Raw genomic sequence first — 18,263 nt, 5'->3', positions numbered from 1 at the left:
CTGGAGACCCGGGATCGAATCCCACGTCGGGCTCCTAGTGCATGGAGCCTGCTTCTCCCTCTGCCTGTGTCTCTGCTCTGCCTCTCTCTCTCTCTCTCTGTGACTATCATAAATTAAAAAAGTAAAAAATAAATAAATAAATAAATAAATAAATAAATAAATAAATAAAAACGCTCAAGTGTTGTTTAAAAAAAATTTTTTTTTAAGATAGGTAGGCTCTCAACTGCTTCCCTAAGTTCATCCATTACTCACCTGCTCCAGTCACTGTGCTCCATGCACAGGCCTCCCTGGCGGCTCCTTGGGAATCCCAAACACATTCTGCCTCAGGGCCTTTGCACCTTGCTGGTCCCTTTGCCTACAACGCCTGTCCCCCATATATCCTCCTTACTTCCTCAGGCATCCACTCAGGCACCATCTTTCCACCACACTCTGTGATCACTGTACATGAAATGAGAGTGACATATTCTCGGTTTGCCTTTTCCCTTCTCCCAGGCTAGACCCTGTGATGTGCCACTCGGATTCCTCTTGGCTGACAGACTTGTTGCCTCAGCTGCTGGCAGTGCGGTCAGCCAACAGCCAGCTCTTAGCCCCTTCGAGGATCACCTCAGTTACAGAGACCTGACCTTGGGCCCTTTGGGCCCAAGCAGGTAGAGAAGCCACTAGCCCATTGCCTGAAAGCTCTGTGACACTCACCTGTGCTGCTTGACTCCTCTTTGCTTTCTGTTTAATGAAAATGGTAGGGCTGGTTTTGGATGAGTCTACATGATACACGGGCATCAGCTGGAGGTAGACAATCCCACTCAAGAGTGGCTCTGACGCATGATGGAGAAGGAAGATCTTCCACGCACAGAACTTGGAGGAACACCTATTTTTTAAAAGATTTTATTTATTTATTATTTATTTATTTATTTATTTATTTATTTATTTATTTATTTGAGAGAGTGAGAGGGAGCATGAGCAGGGAGGCAGAGGGAGAAGCATACTCCCCACTAAGCAGGGAGCCCAATGTGGGGCTCGATCTCAGGACCCTGAGATCATGCCCTGAGCTCTGTGCTCAGCTTGATATTCTCTCTCTCTCTCTCTCTCTTCCCCCCCCAACCTGCATGCTCATGTGTGTGCTCTCTCTCTCTCTCTCTTTCTAAAATAAATAAATAAATCTTTTTTAAAAATGTGACATATGTCCACACAATGGAAATGAGTGATCTCCAGCCTCGCACAGTATGGACGAATCTTGCAAACACAATGGTTGGCAAGACAGTAACAACTTTGAGACTCTGTTTAAATAAAAAGTCGTAAAAAAAAATCACAGGTAAAACTAAGATATGCTTTTCAAACCTAGAAAGTAGTCCCTCCTCAGGGCTGGAAAGAGATATTTCTATATGTATTTTCTATACCAATAAAAAGTTGGGTTTTCTTTGATGTCCCTGGTCATCCTAATTTCTAAGGAAGAAATGCTATTTCCTCACTGTCACCCCTGGGGAACTACACCCTGCCCCCGCTTCCTGCTCAGTCCAAATAAAAGTAGGACATCATTATGATTGGTCTTCTGGTTTCTGGCAGTTTGAACACTTTAACAGGTTTTTACTTTTCTATGTGTCTTCTTCATTTCTAATCCACAGCATTCCCTTACGTAATTAAAAAATTCAGCATTTGGGATAAATTCTTAGTAATTTTTTAAACATTTTATTTATCTATTCATGAGAGACACACAGAGAGATGCAGAGACACAGGCAGAGGGAGAAGCAGGCTCCCTGTAGGGAGCCTGACGCGAGACTCGATTCCAGGACCCCAGGATCATGCCCTGAGCTGAAGACAGATGCTCAACCATTGAGCCACCCAGGTGCCCCAGTATTCTTTTTTTTTTTTTAAAGATTTTATATGTAAGTATTCTCTATGCCCAATGTGGGGCTTGAACCCACAACTCCAAGATCGAGAGTTGCATGCTCCACCAACAGAGCCAGCCAGGTGCATAAATTTTTCATGCTTTTAATCATTCAGGAAGACAACAGTTATCTTCTTGTGAGCTGGATCTATGCTGGATCTGTCCTCCCAAGAGTCCTGCAAGATGGGACTGTTGGGCTCATTTTACAGACAAAGAAGCTAAGGCACATGCAGGGAGGTGACACAGATTGACTAAGGAGAAACACCCCAAACTCTGCTCATGTCACATTTCCCAGGGGTTCATTCTGCAACAGGTTCCATCCTGCTTAAAAATTTTCTATGCTTCATTCCCGCCAGAGAGGGAAGGCCAGATGGCTTGCAGCCACATGGGTCTGAGCTACCTGGAAGCGTCCAGACCCAGGGTTATAGGAATGGATGGCTGGATGTTTGCACTGAAAATCCCAGGTCCTGATCCCTAATGCCCAGCCCCGAACTGCAGAGGAAACCTCCAATAGTCAGGCTTGCCAGAGAGCTTTAAAAGTCCTGGCAGGAACTCTGAAATCAGACCCGGCCAGCATGTGTCCCTGAATATCAGAATAGACACTATATTTACCCTGAAAAGCCCTTCAGTGCACTGACAGCTATAAATAGTCATTAGGGCCCAAGCAAGTGGCCTTAACACATGGATTTCCTTCCAAAAATGCAGACCCATTTTAATTAAATTTGTAATTAACCTCTGGGAGGGCAGGCCCTGGATTCCATTTGCTTTTGGACACACCGTGAGTAATTTCCTATTCATTGAACGTTTGGGGATTAGCATGCTCGCTGGGTGCTTAGCTCAGAAGCAGCCCTCTGGGAGCTTGCACAGGACCTGGATCCCTGGAGAAGACACATGGGCTCATGGTGAACGCACCCTGTAGCCTGGGACCAGGTGTCCCCGTCAGAGTCTCTTTGCAAAGCCAGAGAATTTTCCCTCTGTTTCCCCCAGAACAAGATGGGAGTCACAGCCGTGCTCATGCTGCCTCTGCTGCTCCTGGGAATCAGCGGTCTCCTCTTCATCTACCAAGAGGTGTCCCGGCTGTGGTCCAAGTCAGCCGTGCAGAACAAAGTGGTGGTGATCACCGATGCCATCTCAGGACTGGGCAAGGGTAAGCCAGCTTCTCGACCTGAAGGACGAGAGGTGGCAGGATGGCCACCTGGCCAACCTGCCAGCGGGAGTGGGAATCAACGCTGTGTCCTCTCCGAGGGTCTGTCATTAACCAGCAAGTGTCTTGTCTTTGGGGGCTGTAGCTCCCACGCCTGAGACATGAGGGGATTGGCATAGCCGGGCTTGCAAACTCACAGGCTTGGAGCCAAAAGGGGTCTGCAGATGTGATTTGCTTCACCTTCATCGGGTTCTGGAAATGTTGAAATGCAAAGTCCTTCACTGGGGCGGCATACCAACTATGAGCCCAGACTTGGGCGCTGGATTGAGTTCCGGGCTCCATCACTTACTGACTGGTGACTGTACTTGTCTGCTTTGGATTTCCCATCTAGGAAAGTGAGGATAATTACTAGTAGTCTTTACCTCACGGTGTTGTTGTGGAAGGAAGGAAGGAAGGAAGGAAGGAAGGAAGGAAGGAAGGAAGGAAAGAAGGAAGGAAGGAAGGAAGGAAGGAAGGAAGGAAGGAAGGAAGGAAGGAAGGAAGGAAGGAATCGATGGAAAGCATGTAGAAGCACTCAAGTGTGCATAGTGGTGATAATGATGCTGAACACATTTAGGCAAAACAAGTGCACTCTGGTGCACCACACACCCCACTCATCCCTAGTGTATTGCACTCAGGCTAATTAGTTCAACCACTTACCTCCTGGCCTTGAAGGTACATATGTTTGTGGCCTTTGAATTAGATGGTCTTAGGGGGCTTTTCTCCTGGAGACATGAGGGCAGGCAGTGTCCTTAGGTTTGTTAAGATTCTAATTCTATCTCTCCTAACGATGGTTGTGCAGCCACCTACAGGATAATTTGGGGGCACCTTTTGTGGTGGTTTGTGTTATTTTTAATTGAATGTAGAACCCACATGGCCAAACATTCAACAAGTGTCCGGTGGGTCCATTATGTGCTGTGTATTGAGGTGAGCATGGTGCCTTCAGGGAAAGGCTGGCACCCATTCCCGTGGTGCTGCCATCATGAGAACATTTGTAACCTCCTGTTCGGGATTCTCTAAGAACTTCATTCCTTGGGTCTCCCAAAGGGAGCCAATCCACATGCTTCGGAAGACAGGATCAATGTCAATGGGTGGTTAACTCAAGCTCACCGTGTGACATAAAAAAACAAAGCAGAACAGTTGAACTGGGTTCTCTGTGTGTCCCTCCATGTGTCCCAGGAGCAATTCCCAAGGAGGACATCCTGCATCATTAGATTCAGGGCTCTAAAGGGAGGAGAGATACAGACCTCAACTTCTACAAGGACGAGCTAGGGCACACACTTCTGTCAACCAGACCAGACACGAGACAAGAGGGACAAGTGGTTGCCCTGAGCCAACAGAACAGAGACACTCACCTACAGACACTCAGAGGCCGTCCTTGGGGGAAACCTGTTCTTCCAACAGAACCTGTCCCTGTTGCATCAGGCCAGCTGCCAACATGAGACCCCCTTCCTCGTGGAGCCTTCTCTGCCACAGACAGGGCAGGGTCTTTCTTCTTCTCGGAGGGTCTCCAGAAAACTGGCCTCTGGGGTTCCACGGTTCCTCCTATAAACACTCCGCTGTTATCACACTCCTTGCGCCGGGGGGTACGCGTGTGTTTCTCAGTTGGTCCGCTAGATGAGCTCCCTCCAGGTACAGCCTGTGTTTTATTCACCCTGGTGTCCCATCACCTAGCTCCAAGCTTGGCATAGACTATGTACTCCCCCCCCAAAAAAAAGTGTATTTAATAAGTGCCTTTAAAAGCAACCATCTTATGAAGCAAGGCACTCCTTTGGCCATGTATGTGGTCATCTCTTTGCCTCGTTGGTTTCTGACCAGATTCCAATATGATCAGAGAACATATTCCCTACGATTTCAATTCTTTTTCTTTTTAAGATTTTATTTATTTATTGAAGAGAGAGAGCGAGAGAGCATGAGCATGAGAAAGAGAGCACAAGCAAGGGGAAGGGCAGAGGGAGATGGAGAGGCAGGCTCCCTGAGGAGCAGGGACCCCAACATGGGGCTCGATCCTGACCCCGGGATCATGACCTGAGCTGGAGGTAGATGCTTAACCCACTGAGCCACTCAGGTGCCCCCGTACAATTTCAATTCTTTTTAAATTTGCTGAGGTGTGTTTTATGGCCCAGGATATGGCCCATCTCAGTGCACGATCCACAGGTGCCTGGAAAGGGTGACCTCCTGCTGTGGTTGTGCGGAATGTCCCACAAAACCTCGATCAGATCCCGCCTGTCCGGAAAGCTGTCCAGTCCTGCATCCTTCCTCCCTGTCGCTGGGAGATGTATATTTGTTTCAGGAGCTCTTTAAATTTATTTTTAAAGTCTCATTCGGTCATAGTGATACACTGCACCAATCGGGTACCTGAGAAATACAACCCAGGGGCAACGTGGTATCTTCAGGGGATTGAGGCCTGGTATCGGTCACGACTCCCGTCACCGTTCTGTTGTGCTGGGTCTTCTGGACCCACTCTGGGAAAACAATGCAAAGCAGAAAGAAAAAAGTAAATCCAAACATTCAGAAGTAACCTGAGAAGGGGGGCCTGGGGGGCCTTAAATAAACGCCTCGCTGGAACACGCCGCTGAGCGCAGGGATCGCAGGACCACACCGCTCCATTCCTCAGGTCTGGGGCAGGATAAAGTGAGGGGCACGGCGCCGATGACACGGGCCACACACGGTCCCCAGCGCATCCCACACCCGTCCCCTGGGACCTGAGTGAACCCAGCCGGGAGCGCGGGTTTCCGGAGCAATCAGACAGGGATCAGGACCCCGGACCCTTGCCCGGAGCCCACGCAGCTCGGCCCCATCAGGAATCAGGTCACTTTGTACCTTGTCGGCAGCGAGAGTGACTCTCAAAATACTTCACCACTGTGCTTGAACTTGAAGTGTTTCTCAAATTGGGCTGCTTGCTTCTCAATCATCGGCCTCTTAACAGGGGCCCCAGGTCATCCTTTCGCCCGAAGTCAGGCGGTGGCAAGTGCGGGGCAAGGAACCGTGGAAGGCGGCCTCAACTTATGTGTGCTGCGTGGAAAAGAAAAAGCTTGGTGCCAAGCTGCCCGACGCGAGGTACACGGAGCCCGGCTCCTGAGCCGACCTGATCAAGAATCAGACCAAGAACGTCTGAATATGCTAGAAGGACTTATTTGGGAGGGGGACTTTAGGCTGGCTGTCTCGAAGCAGGGGTAGCACCATCCACTGGGCTCCTGCCTTCCGGGCCCACCTGGGAGAGGCAAGGTGTTCGCAGAGAAGAGGGGGTGGGTGATGGTCAAGAGCACTCCTGGCTGCCTCTGCAAGGAGGCCAAGGCCACAGGCCCCTCCCCAGCCCCCGCGCCCAGCGTGTAGATGTAGAGGATGAGTGGGTGATGAGACACCCCCGCATGCTCCTTTCTGGGGGTCGGGGCATGGACCAAGGGGCAGACCCAAGCCGAGAACCCAGTACCTCCATGAGAATGTCACTGCTTGGGGTCACTGCCTGGCCTTCTACCTCCAGGTGAAGTCTCTTTTGGTGAATTCCATTATAAACTCTAATATATTAAAAAGGATTTTCAGGGCAGCCTGGGTGGCTCAGTGGTTTAGCATCTGCCTTCGACTCAGGATGTGATCCTCGAGTCCCAGGATCGAGTCCCGCATCGGGCTCCCTGCATGGAGCCTGCTTCTCCCTCTGCCTGTGTCTCTGCCTCTCCCTCTCTGTGTCTCTCATGAATAAATAAATAAAATCTTAAAAAAGAAAAAAAAAAAGGATTTTCAGTTAGGGGTGCCTGGGTGGCTCAGTCGGTTAGGCGTCTGCCTTTGGCTCAGGTCCTGATCCCCAGGGTCCTGGGATTGAGACCCGCATTGGGCTCTCTGTGCTGTCTTTCTCTGTCAAATAAATAAATGAATCTTTTTTTTTTAAGCATTTTTCAGGTAAAAAGAACAGAAAACACACCTAGAACCCTGCCCACTTGGAAACACGTCTTTCTGTTTCCTTTACAATGCTCATACATGTAGTCAGCAGTGACCATCTGATGGGCGCCGTGTTCTGGGCCAGCAGGAGTCAGGGCGGCAGCAGGACAGCCCACCCCACTCTCAAATTCATGCAGCAGAGAAAACCCTTCCTGTGTCCCGATTTTTTAAAAACAATCTAATAGTCTCATGACTTTTCTGATCACTATTAGATTATATAAGACCCTTTGGGCATGATAGGTGCCCTGACACACCATCAATCCTTCGTTTTAGAAATTGGGACGCCCAGTCCGAAGCGTTAGAAAACGTGTGGATTTTCATTGAGGTTAATGCCCTCTTCCATCTATTCACCCAGACCCAGGGGCCAGAAAGTTTGCTCCTCTTTCGAACTCTTCTGGGGCTGGAGCAGGGGGCCAGAAGGGAAGCAGGAGGGAGCCTCATCTGCCTGACACTGTCATGGGGCTTCAAGCTCGTGGCCTGGCATCTGTTTAAAACCAAGTCTGGCTCTTTCTCTGCGGCCACTTCTGCGGGTCCTTCAGAGCCCCTCCCTGGGAACACCCGGCCCCCATTTCCACGAGGCCTGCACACTCCACTTGCTCAAGTCTCTCTCGGCCCCGGGGTTTAAGGGCAGGCACTTCTCCTGGGCCCTCTGTTTTAATAAGATCCAATCAAGGTTGACGGCAAAAAAAGGGCATTTATTATCTGCCACAAGCAAGGTTACCGGGGGCTGGCTCTCAAAGCAGCACCTCCCAGAGTAAAAAGCAGTGTGTTTTCATTGATCGGCCCCACGAATGCATCAGCCGGGTAGCTGCCCTTGAAATCCAGACTCTTCTGGCTTTAGCCAGCCCCGTGGTCCCTTCTGCCCCTTGCTGGGATCTTGAGTCCCCTCTGGTTGGACACTGCAACAACAGCTAAGCCTTTGCGGTTGGTTCTAATCAGCTAACACCACTGCCCTGTTGACAGAACCTCAGCAGAATTCAAAACAGCTCCCATGCAACCCACAGCTTATGTCTCCTCCATCGAGCTTGTGAGGCTGGGTCTTTGGAGTGCAAATGCCCTGGGACAGCCAGGTCCTCCTCTGCTCTGCTCTGTGCAAACCTGTGGCACCCCTCCTCATGTTGGATTTTGCAGGTGGGACTCAGACCCCGTCCCCCGGCTCCACGGCCACAGGGAACCCAACAGCAGGCTGTTCAAATGGTCCCAGTGGAGACAAAGGGCAAAAATCCACATCTCAATTCTCTCCCCAAATCCTCCTTCAAAGGCCACTCTCTCTCCTCTTCTTTGTCCAATTTGTGTCCTATTTGGAGGATAAGGCAATATTGAACTCCATAAAACAGGGTTTTAGTGATTTCCTTTGAAAATACGCATCTGGGTTGGCAGCGCACTTCAGAATTTTACATCTGTTTGATCTTGGTGCGCTGGTCAAATTTTCCATTTAAAACCCTGTTACACGTGCGTCTGTGCAATTTAACATCTCATTACACACAGAGTCAGCGCATGGCACGGAAACACCAGTTTCTGCAACATCAGTTTTAAAGGCTTCGAAATATTCAATAAATACCATCATTGATTGACCAGCCTCCCGTATATCGGACATTTATAACCATCTCCACCTCTTTACTGTTATAATAGCACCGAGATAGACAACATGATAACTGTGTCCACTCAGACATTCTTAATTATCTCCTTAGAATAAATGCCTCGTAAATGAAATAACCCGGTCAAAGTCTATATTTGGCTTTAAGGATTCTATCCAATTTTTCTTCCAAAAGATTGTGGCAATTTACACTGCCACCAGCAGGGAATGTGTGACTCTCCCTGAATTTCATTTTCAATTATTTGATGGATGAGAATGAACGTTCTGTTTTAAACTGCATGTCTTTGTTCTTGGCACCAAACTGTCACCTTCTATATATTAATCAGCTCTTTGTGATTCTCTTATGAATTGCTTACTCATCTCCCTAGCCAACTTCTTCACTGGGGTCTTCGTTTGGCTTTCTTATTGATTTATAACAGGTCTTTGTAGATCAAGTAAATTAGCCCTTTTCTGACATATGTATTTTATTTTATTTTTTAAAAAGATTTTATTCATTTATTCATGAGAGACACAGAGAGAGAGGCAGAGACACAGGCAGAAGGAGAAGCAGGCTCCCTACGGGGAGCCCCATGTGGGACTCGATCCCAGGATCCTGGGACCACAACCTAAGCAGAAGGCAGACACTCAACCACTGAGCCACCCAGGTGCCCCCTGACATATATATTTTAAATAGATTTCCTCAGGGCGCCTGGGTGGCTCACTTGGTTAGATGTCTGACTCTTGATTTCAGCTCAGGTCATGATCTCAGGGTCCCGGGATTGAGCCCTGCAACAGGCTCTGTGCTTAGCACGGAGTCTGCTTTACATTCTCTCTCTCTCTCTGTCTCCCTCTCTCTCCCTCTGCCCCACCCCTACTTGCACTCGTGCTCTCTCTCTCTCTAAAGTAAATAAAAATCTTTAAAAATAATAAAAATAAATACACTTCCTCAAGTCTTGGTTTTATTTTTCATTCCTGTTTTCTGCTGTAAGGAAAGGATTTTTTTAAGGATAAGAAAATCTATAGATCTTTTCTGTTACAACTTTTTTCCTTTGAGGTCAGGCTTCTAAGATCTTTCTCTAAAGCAAGTTTCTCCTTTCTTCTAGTTCTTTTATGGCTCTGTTTTGACATTTAACTGTTTAATATATTTTAGTGTATCACATTCTCCCCAATAGTTAGTTAGGAGTTCAAATACCACATTTTATTTCATTATTTTTAAAATTCCACTTTTTCAGTAGTATGTTCTTTACCCATTGATTCATCCTGCTAACTTTAAAATACACCAAACTCTTATGAATTCTTGGCTCTATTTTAAATCAGTATTTCTATCCATACTTGAGCCACAAACAGGCTGCTTTAATTTCTGTAGCTTTATCATGTATTTTAATAACTGATGGTTGGTCTATTCCTATTTTTGTTCACCAAACTGTTCATTGCTTTTCTTATGCATTTATTCTTCCAAATAAGGTTTGTAAACTATTCCAAGTAAAGTTTAGGATCTTTCCATCCCTTTCCAAGACATGTTGGGATCTTGATTTACTGCATCAAATTCACTTGGAGATGGATTAACATCTTCATTGAGTTCCACCATCCAGAATGGTCATGGACACCCTCTTTCTCAACAAAGCATCTATATTTAGAGAAATCGTCCCTGCCCTGTGGTCCCAACAACTCAAGGTGACATTTTTAACACCTTTATTTCTTGGTTTTGGTTTCCCTTGGTCAGCAGAACTGTCCACATCCTCCCTCCTCCCTGCTCTCATCACACACATTACATCTGCTTCTAGACCTCACTGGGACCTCCCATCTGTCCCCCACCCCTGCTCCTATCTGAGACCGCAGGGTCCAGCATCTCAACTGCTCTCCCCTCATATTACAACCCCCTGCCCACAATGCCTGCTGATCACGTCCCATTTGGCTCCCTACCAGTGGACATTGCCTCCTCAGGAGTCACACACCTGTTGTACCCACAGTCAGTAGACATAAGTGAATAAAAGGCTGGTCCTCTTACCTCCAGGTGGGACACCTCTGCATTTGCGTTTATACTCCAGAACCTTCCTTGGATCCACCCACACCTAGATTTTCCCTGAGACCTTACTCCCGGATGGATTTTCTCTAAAGAGCATTCCCTCAATAAAACCTGGCTGCCTGAGTCCCTGCCTCTAATTCTGCTTCTGGGAAACCCACCCGAGACACAGCCTCATGTGGTCACCATAGGAATTAAATGATCTAATATATGCAAATCTCTTTCAACAGTCCCTAGAACAAGTAAACACTCAAAATATATTAGCTTTTATTGTTCTTAAATATCAGTATTATTGCTACACGAGACTACTGGGTGTCTACCAACCTTTGCCCCGTTGAGAAAGCCCTATGTTGGGTGAGTCAGGAATTTGGTTCAGAATAAAATTAACTAGACACAAAGCAGGATTATTGTTTTTTCTTTTTTAAATAAAAATAACCCTGGATGGAGTATCTACCCACAGAGAAAATGTGCAGGAAACGGGTGACATTAGGAAAAAACCCACGACGGCTGATTCCTATATCTTTAGATTAAGATATATCAAGGGCTTTGATCCTGGAGGGCTAGGTGGTCAGGATCATCCCTCTGTCCAGCTTAAGGAAGAATATCCTAATAATCAGAACCATCCCAGGAAGGAAGGGCCATGTCTCTCCACCCTGATCCCCTTCACGGGAGGTAACCACGCAGAGGCTGGAAATGACAAAAATAAAAGTTCAAGCCCCGGGAGGAGGTTGAATGAAATGACCTCGGGACCCTGTGGCCCTAGGACTTTTGAGTTCTTTGAAATCTTGAATTCGTATGATGGAGGCTCATCATCTGGGGCTCCATCCCCACGGTGCACCCCGCCCTCTCTCCTTCTCCTCCACAGAGTGCGCTCGGGTGTTCCATACTGGTGGGGCAAGGCTGGTGCTGTGTGGGAAGAACTGGGAGAGGCTACAGATCCTGTATGACGCCCTCATCAGTGTGGCTGACCCCAGCAAGGTAAGACCTCCTGGCAGGTGGCTGGGGGAGCTCCTGGGCACCCTTAGCAGTGCTTGGGCTACGTGGGTGAGATTTGGTGCTTGCTTTGGGGGAATGGGAGGCAGGGCTCTCACTCATCTTGACACAGGCAAGGGCTGGCTCATCTTGACCATTCCAGGAACTTGCTCCCTGGCAACTCACCCTCCCCACCCCCTATCGTATTTAAGTCAGAGCCAAAGCAGATCCAGACACTAGCACATGGCACAGGTACGGGCATGATTATAAGCCCTTATGGCTGACTTTTAAAAAGTAATATATCAGGGGTGCCTGGCTGGCTCAGTTGGTGGAGCGTGCGACTCCTGATCTTGGGGTTGTGAGTTTGAGCCCCACGTTGGGTGGAGAGATTACTTAAAAATAAAATCTTTAAAATAAAACCATCCCTCAAATGATATTCCCTTCAAACAAGTCAGGGAAGTGAAGTCACTTTCGATGAAGTCACTGGGAGGTGAACGTTTTCCTGGAGGTGGCAGGTTTCAAAGCGTTTCTGGAGCCTTGTTTAGAGAATTGCCTTTGGAGCTCTCTTGACATTTTGGTTTTGTTGTGTTTAATTCTCCCTTGATGTTGTTGAATTAGTTTTTGGAAACAGCCCAAAATAATTCACATTTGAGAAGATGGAACAGATGGGACAACTCAGCATTCAGGTTATGTTTTAGGGGGATGTTATCAGGTAATCATTTAAAACGAGGTTCTGAGGTCAATTGTGTGGGAAATACTGAGGATAGCCAAGCTTGTCTGGTGGGTTCCTTTACTGCAGGACTTCTCAGAGCCTTTGATATACTCATGTGCATTGTGTATCCCCAAGAAGGATGTGTAAGAGTCTGTGTTTCCTAAACACTTTGACCAGGGAACCCTCTTATCAGGACTAATGTTTGTCAAACACTGGAATTGCATTTATCACATGGTATAATGACTTTTCCAACCTGTTCCCTGCTCTAGACCGTGAGAGTCTCAATGGCAATTGAATATTTCGGACTGAACACAATGCCTGGCACCTAGTGGTGCTCCAAAAATATTGTGTGGAGGGTACGATTTTTTTTAATAATAAATTTATTTTTTATTGGTGTTCAATTTGCCAACATACGGAATAACACCCAGTGCTCATCCCGTCAAGTGCCCCCCTCAGTGCCCGTCACCCATTCACCCCCACCCCCCGCCCTCCTCCCCTTCCACCACCCTAGTTCGTTTCCCAGAGTTAGGAGTCTTTATGTTCTGTCTCCCTTTCTGATATTTTGGAGGGTACGATTTTGGTCAAAAAACAAAATGTGGCTACAGAGCATAGTGAAGGATTCCCCTGGGACTCCTAGGCCTGTTTGGAATGCCATTTACAAAAAGGAGCTCATAAATACTTCATAACATCACCATTGGAATCCATGCTCAGCCTCCCCTGTTAAGGGTGATTTTCATCTGGATTGATCAGTTCTGGCCCCTTTGGCCGACAGTTCAGTCTTATTACTGCATTTTTGCATGTTTGGATTCCTGGGGTAGCTGTGGTACCACGAATGGACTCCCCATCTGCTTCCTTCCTCCCAGAACCATTTCCACTTTTCCCTCTTCATCTCTATCTTGAAGTCGTTCCATGAATTCTGAATTCCAAAAAGGGGTGGCTCTCATTGAGGGCCCCCAGGATCTGTGACAGAGAGGTCTTCCCACACACAACCTTGACTCTCTCATTGGTTCAGCAGACATTTACCCCAAAGCTGGTCCTCTTGGACCTCTCGGACATCAGCTGTGTCCAGGACGTGGCCAAAGAGGTCCTGGACTGTTACGGCTGTGTGGACATCCTCATCAACAACGCCAGCATGAAGGTCAAGGGGCCTGCCCATAAGATTTCTCTAGAGCTCGACAAGAAGATCATGGATGCCAATTACTTTGGGCCTATCACGCTGACCAAAGGTCTCGTGAGTTTGACCTTCCTGCAGATTTCTGGGCCACGGGCTGCTAGAGAGGGCTCTGTTACATTATCAGGCAGTCACCCAATTCTGGATGCGGTCTCCAGCCCCCCTCGGGAATATTCCTATTTATTTGGTGAAAGCTTTCAACATTCCGGTTATAAATGTTAATAAGAAAAAAGGGATTTTGAAAGTATCTTGCTAGTATATTCCAGCCTCCCTCTTTGGATGCCTTCCTTCCCACCCAAGCCCTGCCCTTTATCCCCAATTCCTACTCATTTCCATGGCTCCCCCCTCCAATCCCATTCCACATCTCTGGACCATTGTCTTCATGCTTCACATACATTTTGATATATCGACATGGCCTTTGATCTGTTCCCACCCATGTCAGTTGGTCAAGGATAGAGATTCTGTCCTCAGAAATAAAGAAGAAAAAGATTTATCCCCAAACTACAAAAGGCCCAGTGTAGTGTCCTTCCCTTTGCAGGACCAGGGAGAGCAGAATGGGTAAAAAAGGGTAAAATGGCAGCTCTTATTTGGAAAGACCCCACCGCCAAGTTCAAATGCAGGTCTAGAACCTGGGAGGTGGGGCTGGAGATGACAGGGAATGGAATTGAGAGTTGAAGCTACCCCCTCCCCCCCGTGAAAGTTTGTCAAAGCAGAACCCCAAAAGGGAGTAAATATATATACCTGGAGAACTTCTGAGCTTCAAATGTGAGGAACCCTGGAAGCATGGTCTTAGAGCTGCCTTGTAAACAGCCACAATCTCCAGGATAGTGAGGTTTGGGGCAGCAGGACAGAGGAAGGGATAGGTATCTGAAGCAGAAAGATGACTTTCCAGAGCTTCTGAAACGATGCCCCAGAGATAACGGTTTCCTCTAACGCACATCAGGCAGCCTTCAGGGTTCATCAGCATCAAATGAGGGATGCAGGGGATAGCAGGGGGAAAGCCAGAGCTGGTTCACCTTCCTGGTTGGGACCTCCAACTTGCTAAGAGACTCTTGCTAGAGTCACTAGCTCTGGGCCTTGGTTTGCCCATCTGTAACAGGCAGGGGCTCAATGTCAAAGTCATTCTTTGATTTTTTTTGCCATATCTCCATTCCACCTGCATGTACTGTGATTTATTCCATTCTCTAAATTTCTGTATTTCCAAAGTCATTCATTTTTAGGGGAAATCTTTATCACATTGCCATAAATTAAAACCCCCCTCCCTCTCAATAAATAGAAGGTCCTTGACAATAGAATGAAGTAGCAGTTTCTCCCAAGATGCAGGGCTGGGGCCTTTCCTCTCTTGGTTAAAAGATCCACGCCTTCAAGAGAGGTGTTAAAGACACATAAGGACCCAGAGAGGGGAATCGGAATGGGATGATCTAGGACCTATCTCACCACTGAGATCCCTGTCACTTCTGTACATGGGGGGGGGGGGATGGGGGGGGTAGGGTGTCGCTGAAAACCACCCCGAAATCCCCAGGAATGGGGTCCAGCCTGCTCTTAGGAAACACGGGAGTAGGGGTGTCCCTGTTCCTGTCCACTTGTCCTGCTGTAATCAGATTTCCAGGGAGGTAGAGGGGTCCTGCATGATGACGGGGGTCTGCAGCAGGCTGTCTGCCTGCTCGGTCTGCAACGTGTAACCATGACCCACTGTCCTGTGCTTTCCAGCCTTGCTTCCCGACATGATCTCCCGGAGGACAGGCCAGATTGTGTTAGTGAATAACATCCAAGGGAAGCTTGGAATCCCATTCCGGACAGCTTGTAAGTTGTTATGACAGAAACATTATGTCTATGTCTTATAAGACAGGGGAGGCCGTGTCTAGCACTAGGCATGCGGTTATGGGGTGGGGGTGGCGTCCACAGGTGAGCTGGTCTATTGGTTTTTATTTCATCCCTTCAGTTCCTACTTCTGAGCACCCATGGGACTCTGTGTTCCTCAGCCCCAGAGGCTCACGTCCCCACAGGCGGTCAGGGCCTGCCCTGGCTGAACACCATCAATCCCTCCCAGATGGACACCCCTGAAATGGGAAGGAAGTTAGGGTTCATCATACCCCAGTGGTGGCTCTAACTCCCCCACCCACCCACAAGCTCTAAGGAATGTCCACTCTACTCTTTCTGAAATCCCTGAAAAGGTTCTTGTTTTCCCAACCGATGACCTCATCCATTTGCAGTGAATTTGGTGAGCAGCTCAGATGGACAGGACCCCCCCAGAGCAAAAAAGGCCAGGAGGTGGGAAAGGAGACCTGCTCGGGGCTCACTGGGGTATCGAGCTGGCCCTGGGACCCTGGAGAAATCACTTGGTACCAGCTCTACTGGGAAGGAATGGGAACTCATGCCTGGGCCGGGCATCTTCTATCCATCTTTACCACCACCTGCCAAGGGGGGTATTATCCCCATTTTATATATAAGAAAACTGAGCCTCGGGGCACCTGTGTGGCTCAGTGGTTGAGCATCTGCCTTCGGCTCAGGGTATGACCCCAGGGTCCTGGGATAGAGTCCCACATTGGGCTCCCCGCAGGGAGCCTGCTTCCCCTCTGCCTGTGTCTCTGCCTCTGTGTGTGTCTCTCTCATGAATAAAATCTTAAAAAAAGAAAGAAAGAAAACTGAGCCTCAGACAGATAAAGCAATTTGCCCAAGGCCCGCAGTGGACAGGTGGGTGGCTGAGCCGAAGCAGACCCCAGCTGTGCCTCGATCCACCACTACCCCAGAGCTCCGTGTCCTCCTCTGCGGAGCAGGGGCAAGGCTGGGCGACATGAGAGTCCTCTTCCAGCTGAGCTGGTGGGAGCGTGTGCGCAGGCCTCTGTGGCAGTGCTCCTGCCGGGGTGCAGGGCCGGGCCCCCCACCGACCCCCAGCTGTCTCCTCCAGACGCTGCCTCCAAGCACGCCGCACTGGGCTTCTTCGACTGCCTCCGAGCCGAGGTAGAGGAATACGACGTGGTTGTCAGCACCGTGAGCCCCACTTTCATCCGGTCGTACCACGTTGATCCGAGCCAAGGAAACTGGGAGGCCTCCATCTGGAAATGTGAGCTTTCCCAGGGAGGCTGGAGGTGCAGGTCCCGGGAAGGGGGCAGCCTGGGGGCCACTTCCTGAAGCCCGAGACTGGGGGTGGCCGCCCACCTGGCCAACAGCAGGGAGGGGCCCCCCAAACTGCAGTCCCGAGGCACCGGGGGAGCGGGGAATCCTAACCCGCATCCAGCAGACCAAGGCCCGGCTGGGCTCCGTCACTCACAGGCTCTGTGACCTTGGCCGCGTCACTGCCTGTCCTGGGGTCTCAGTTTCCCGAGAGGAACAGCCAGATCTGATCTTCCAGAACTTCCTACCCCTGCCCCCCACTTTTCCCTGAGAGGCAGCACCAAGTAGATGCTGAGAGTCTGGCACCGTCTTCCCTATACTTGAAGCCGGCCTCGGTTGGATGCTCAGTGTTCCAACACAGGCAATTCGTTGTGAGCTCTGTGCCTCAGTTTCTCTTTAGGCAGTGAGGAATGACTATAGTGCCTGCCTTGCCAGGCACACAGCAAGCGCTCTATAGATGCACCGGATTATTACTGCTGTTCCAGAAGGCTCTGAACAGGGAGCTGCTGCACCCTGCTCGAGGCCCTGTCTACACCAGGGAGGTGAGATGGATCAAGATGTGGGCAGGAGGTTGCAGCTTCACGACAGCTGTAAACATAGCTCCTTAATTCATCTGACACCTTCTGGCTTGAGCTCTTTCTCCTGCTTACAACAGCTCACAACCCACCCCCACCCCGAAATTAATAGGGCAGGAAACTATGTCCACTTCACGGATGAAGAAACTGAGTCACGGGGGGTGGTGAAGAGTGTCCCCCGGGTTCTCAAGGTCCCTGGAAGCCCATGACTCCAGACCAGGCTCCCCCTTCCCAGTCTTAGGGCACCCAGAGGCTATAACCCCCGCCCCTCCTGGGGGCTTTTTAGTCTTTTTCAGGAAGCTGACCTACGGGGTGCACCCTGTGGACGTGGCCGAGGAGGTGATGCGCACCGTGAGACGGAAGAAGCAGGAGGTCTTCATGGCCAACCCCATCCCCAAAGCCGCCGTGTACATCCGTACCTTCTTCCCAGAGTTCTTTTTCGCCGTGGTGGCCTGTGGCGTGAAGGAGAAACTCAATGTCCCAGAGGAGGGCTAGGTGCTGGGGGCCACGTGGGTCAACTCGAGGGGAATAAAGGCTTTCTGGCAAGGTGCAGGTCCCCTGTCCTCTAACTCTGGGGCCCAGCATAAGCCACGTCCCTGACCTACCGCTGCCTATGGGAGATGCCCCAACACCAGCCCGGTCTCTGCAAGGGCCCTGGGTGCCTCCCACTGGACATTCCCAGGACACGCATCCAGAAGCTTCTTGACTCTGTAGGGTGACACAGAGCAGAAGAAAAACAAGTACCATAATGGGTCCAACCCCGCATAGACACACACACTTGTCCGACCCCGCATAGACCCCGCACACACTTGTATGCACACGTGCACATGTACACACGTGCATACACATGCACGCACACAGGCATGCACACACACGCATGCGCTCACATGCATGCACACTTACACACACACACACATGCATACACGCACTTTAGCCATCAGCCCGCTCAGAAACTTAGAAAAAAAACCACCTCCACTTTATACCACACTCACACCACACTGGGGTCAGCCCCCAGCAACAGGAGCAGGACTTGGCCACCCGCTTGGGCAGCCCTGCCAAACAGAACTCTCTGTGACGGTGCAAATGTTCTAGAACCTGCATTGTCCACGAGGGCAGCTG

General features: G+C 49.3%; 1 protein-coding gene across 2 annotated transcripts; it reads left to right on the top strand.

Moving 5' to 3' along the window:
* Nucleotides 1-2,479: 2,479 nt before the first annotated feature.
* Nucleotides 2,480-17,693, top strand: DHRS7C (dehydrogenase/reductase 7C). 2 transcript variants are annotated; one of them, XM_025428384.3, is made up of 7 exons: nucleotides 2,480-2,660; nucleotides 2,870-3,029; nucleotides 11,466-11,578; nucleotides 13,300-13,510; nucleotides 15,166-15,258; nucleotides 16,364-16,519; nucleotides 17,431-17,693. In XM_025428384.3, exons 2-7 carry the CDS (start codon nucleotides 2,876-2,878, stop codon nucleotides 17,637-17,639), a joined length of 936 nt encoding a protein of 311 aa, XP_025284169.1. In that variant the 5' UTR covers nucleotides 2,480-2,660; nucleotides 2,870-2,875; the 3' UTR covers nucleotides 17,640-17,693. The 2 variants fall into 2 exon arrangements, with proteins under 2 accessions (XP_025284169.1, XP_025284168.1); XM_025428383.3 differs by having other exon boundaries at nucleotides 2,505-2,660; nucleotides 13,297-13,510.
* Nucleotides 17,694-18,263: the final 570 nt, after the last annotated feature.

The sequence above is a fragment of the Canis lupus genome, chromosome 5 (genome assembly GCF_003254725.2).
Source record: "Canis lupus dingo isolate Sandy chromosome 5, ASM325472v2, whole genome shotgun sequence".
In the NCBI taxonomy this organism is placed as follows: Eukaryota; Metazoa; Chordata; class Mammalia; order Carnivora; family Canidae; genus Canis; species Canis lupus.
The sequence above is the reverse complement of the archived record's forward strand: the minus strand, read 5'-3'. Positions and strand labels throughout refer to the sequence as shown.

Bases quoted from the DNA above. Each gene is read 5' to 3' on its own strand.
- DHRS7C (XM_025428383.3), top strand. From the start codon at position 2,876: ATGGGAGTCACAGCCGTGCTCATGCTGCCTCTGCTGCTCCTGGGAATC. The intron at 3,030-11,465 runs GTAAGCCAGCTT...TCTCCTCCACAG, and splicing joins CATCTCAGGACTGGGCAAGG to AGTGCGCTCGGGTGTTCCAT. The intron at 13,511-15,165 runs GTCTCGTGAGTT...TGTGCTTTCCAG, and splicing joins GCCTATCACGCTGACCAAAG to CCTTGCTTCCCGACATGATC.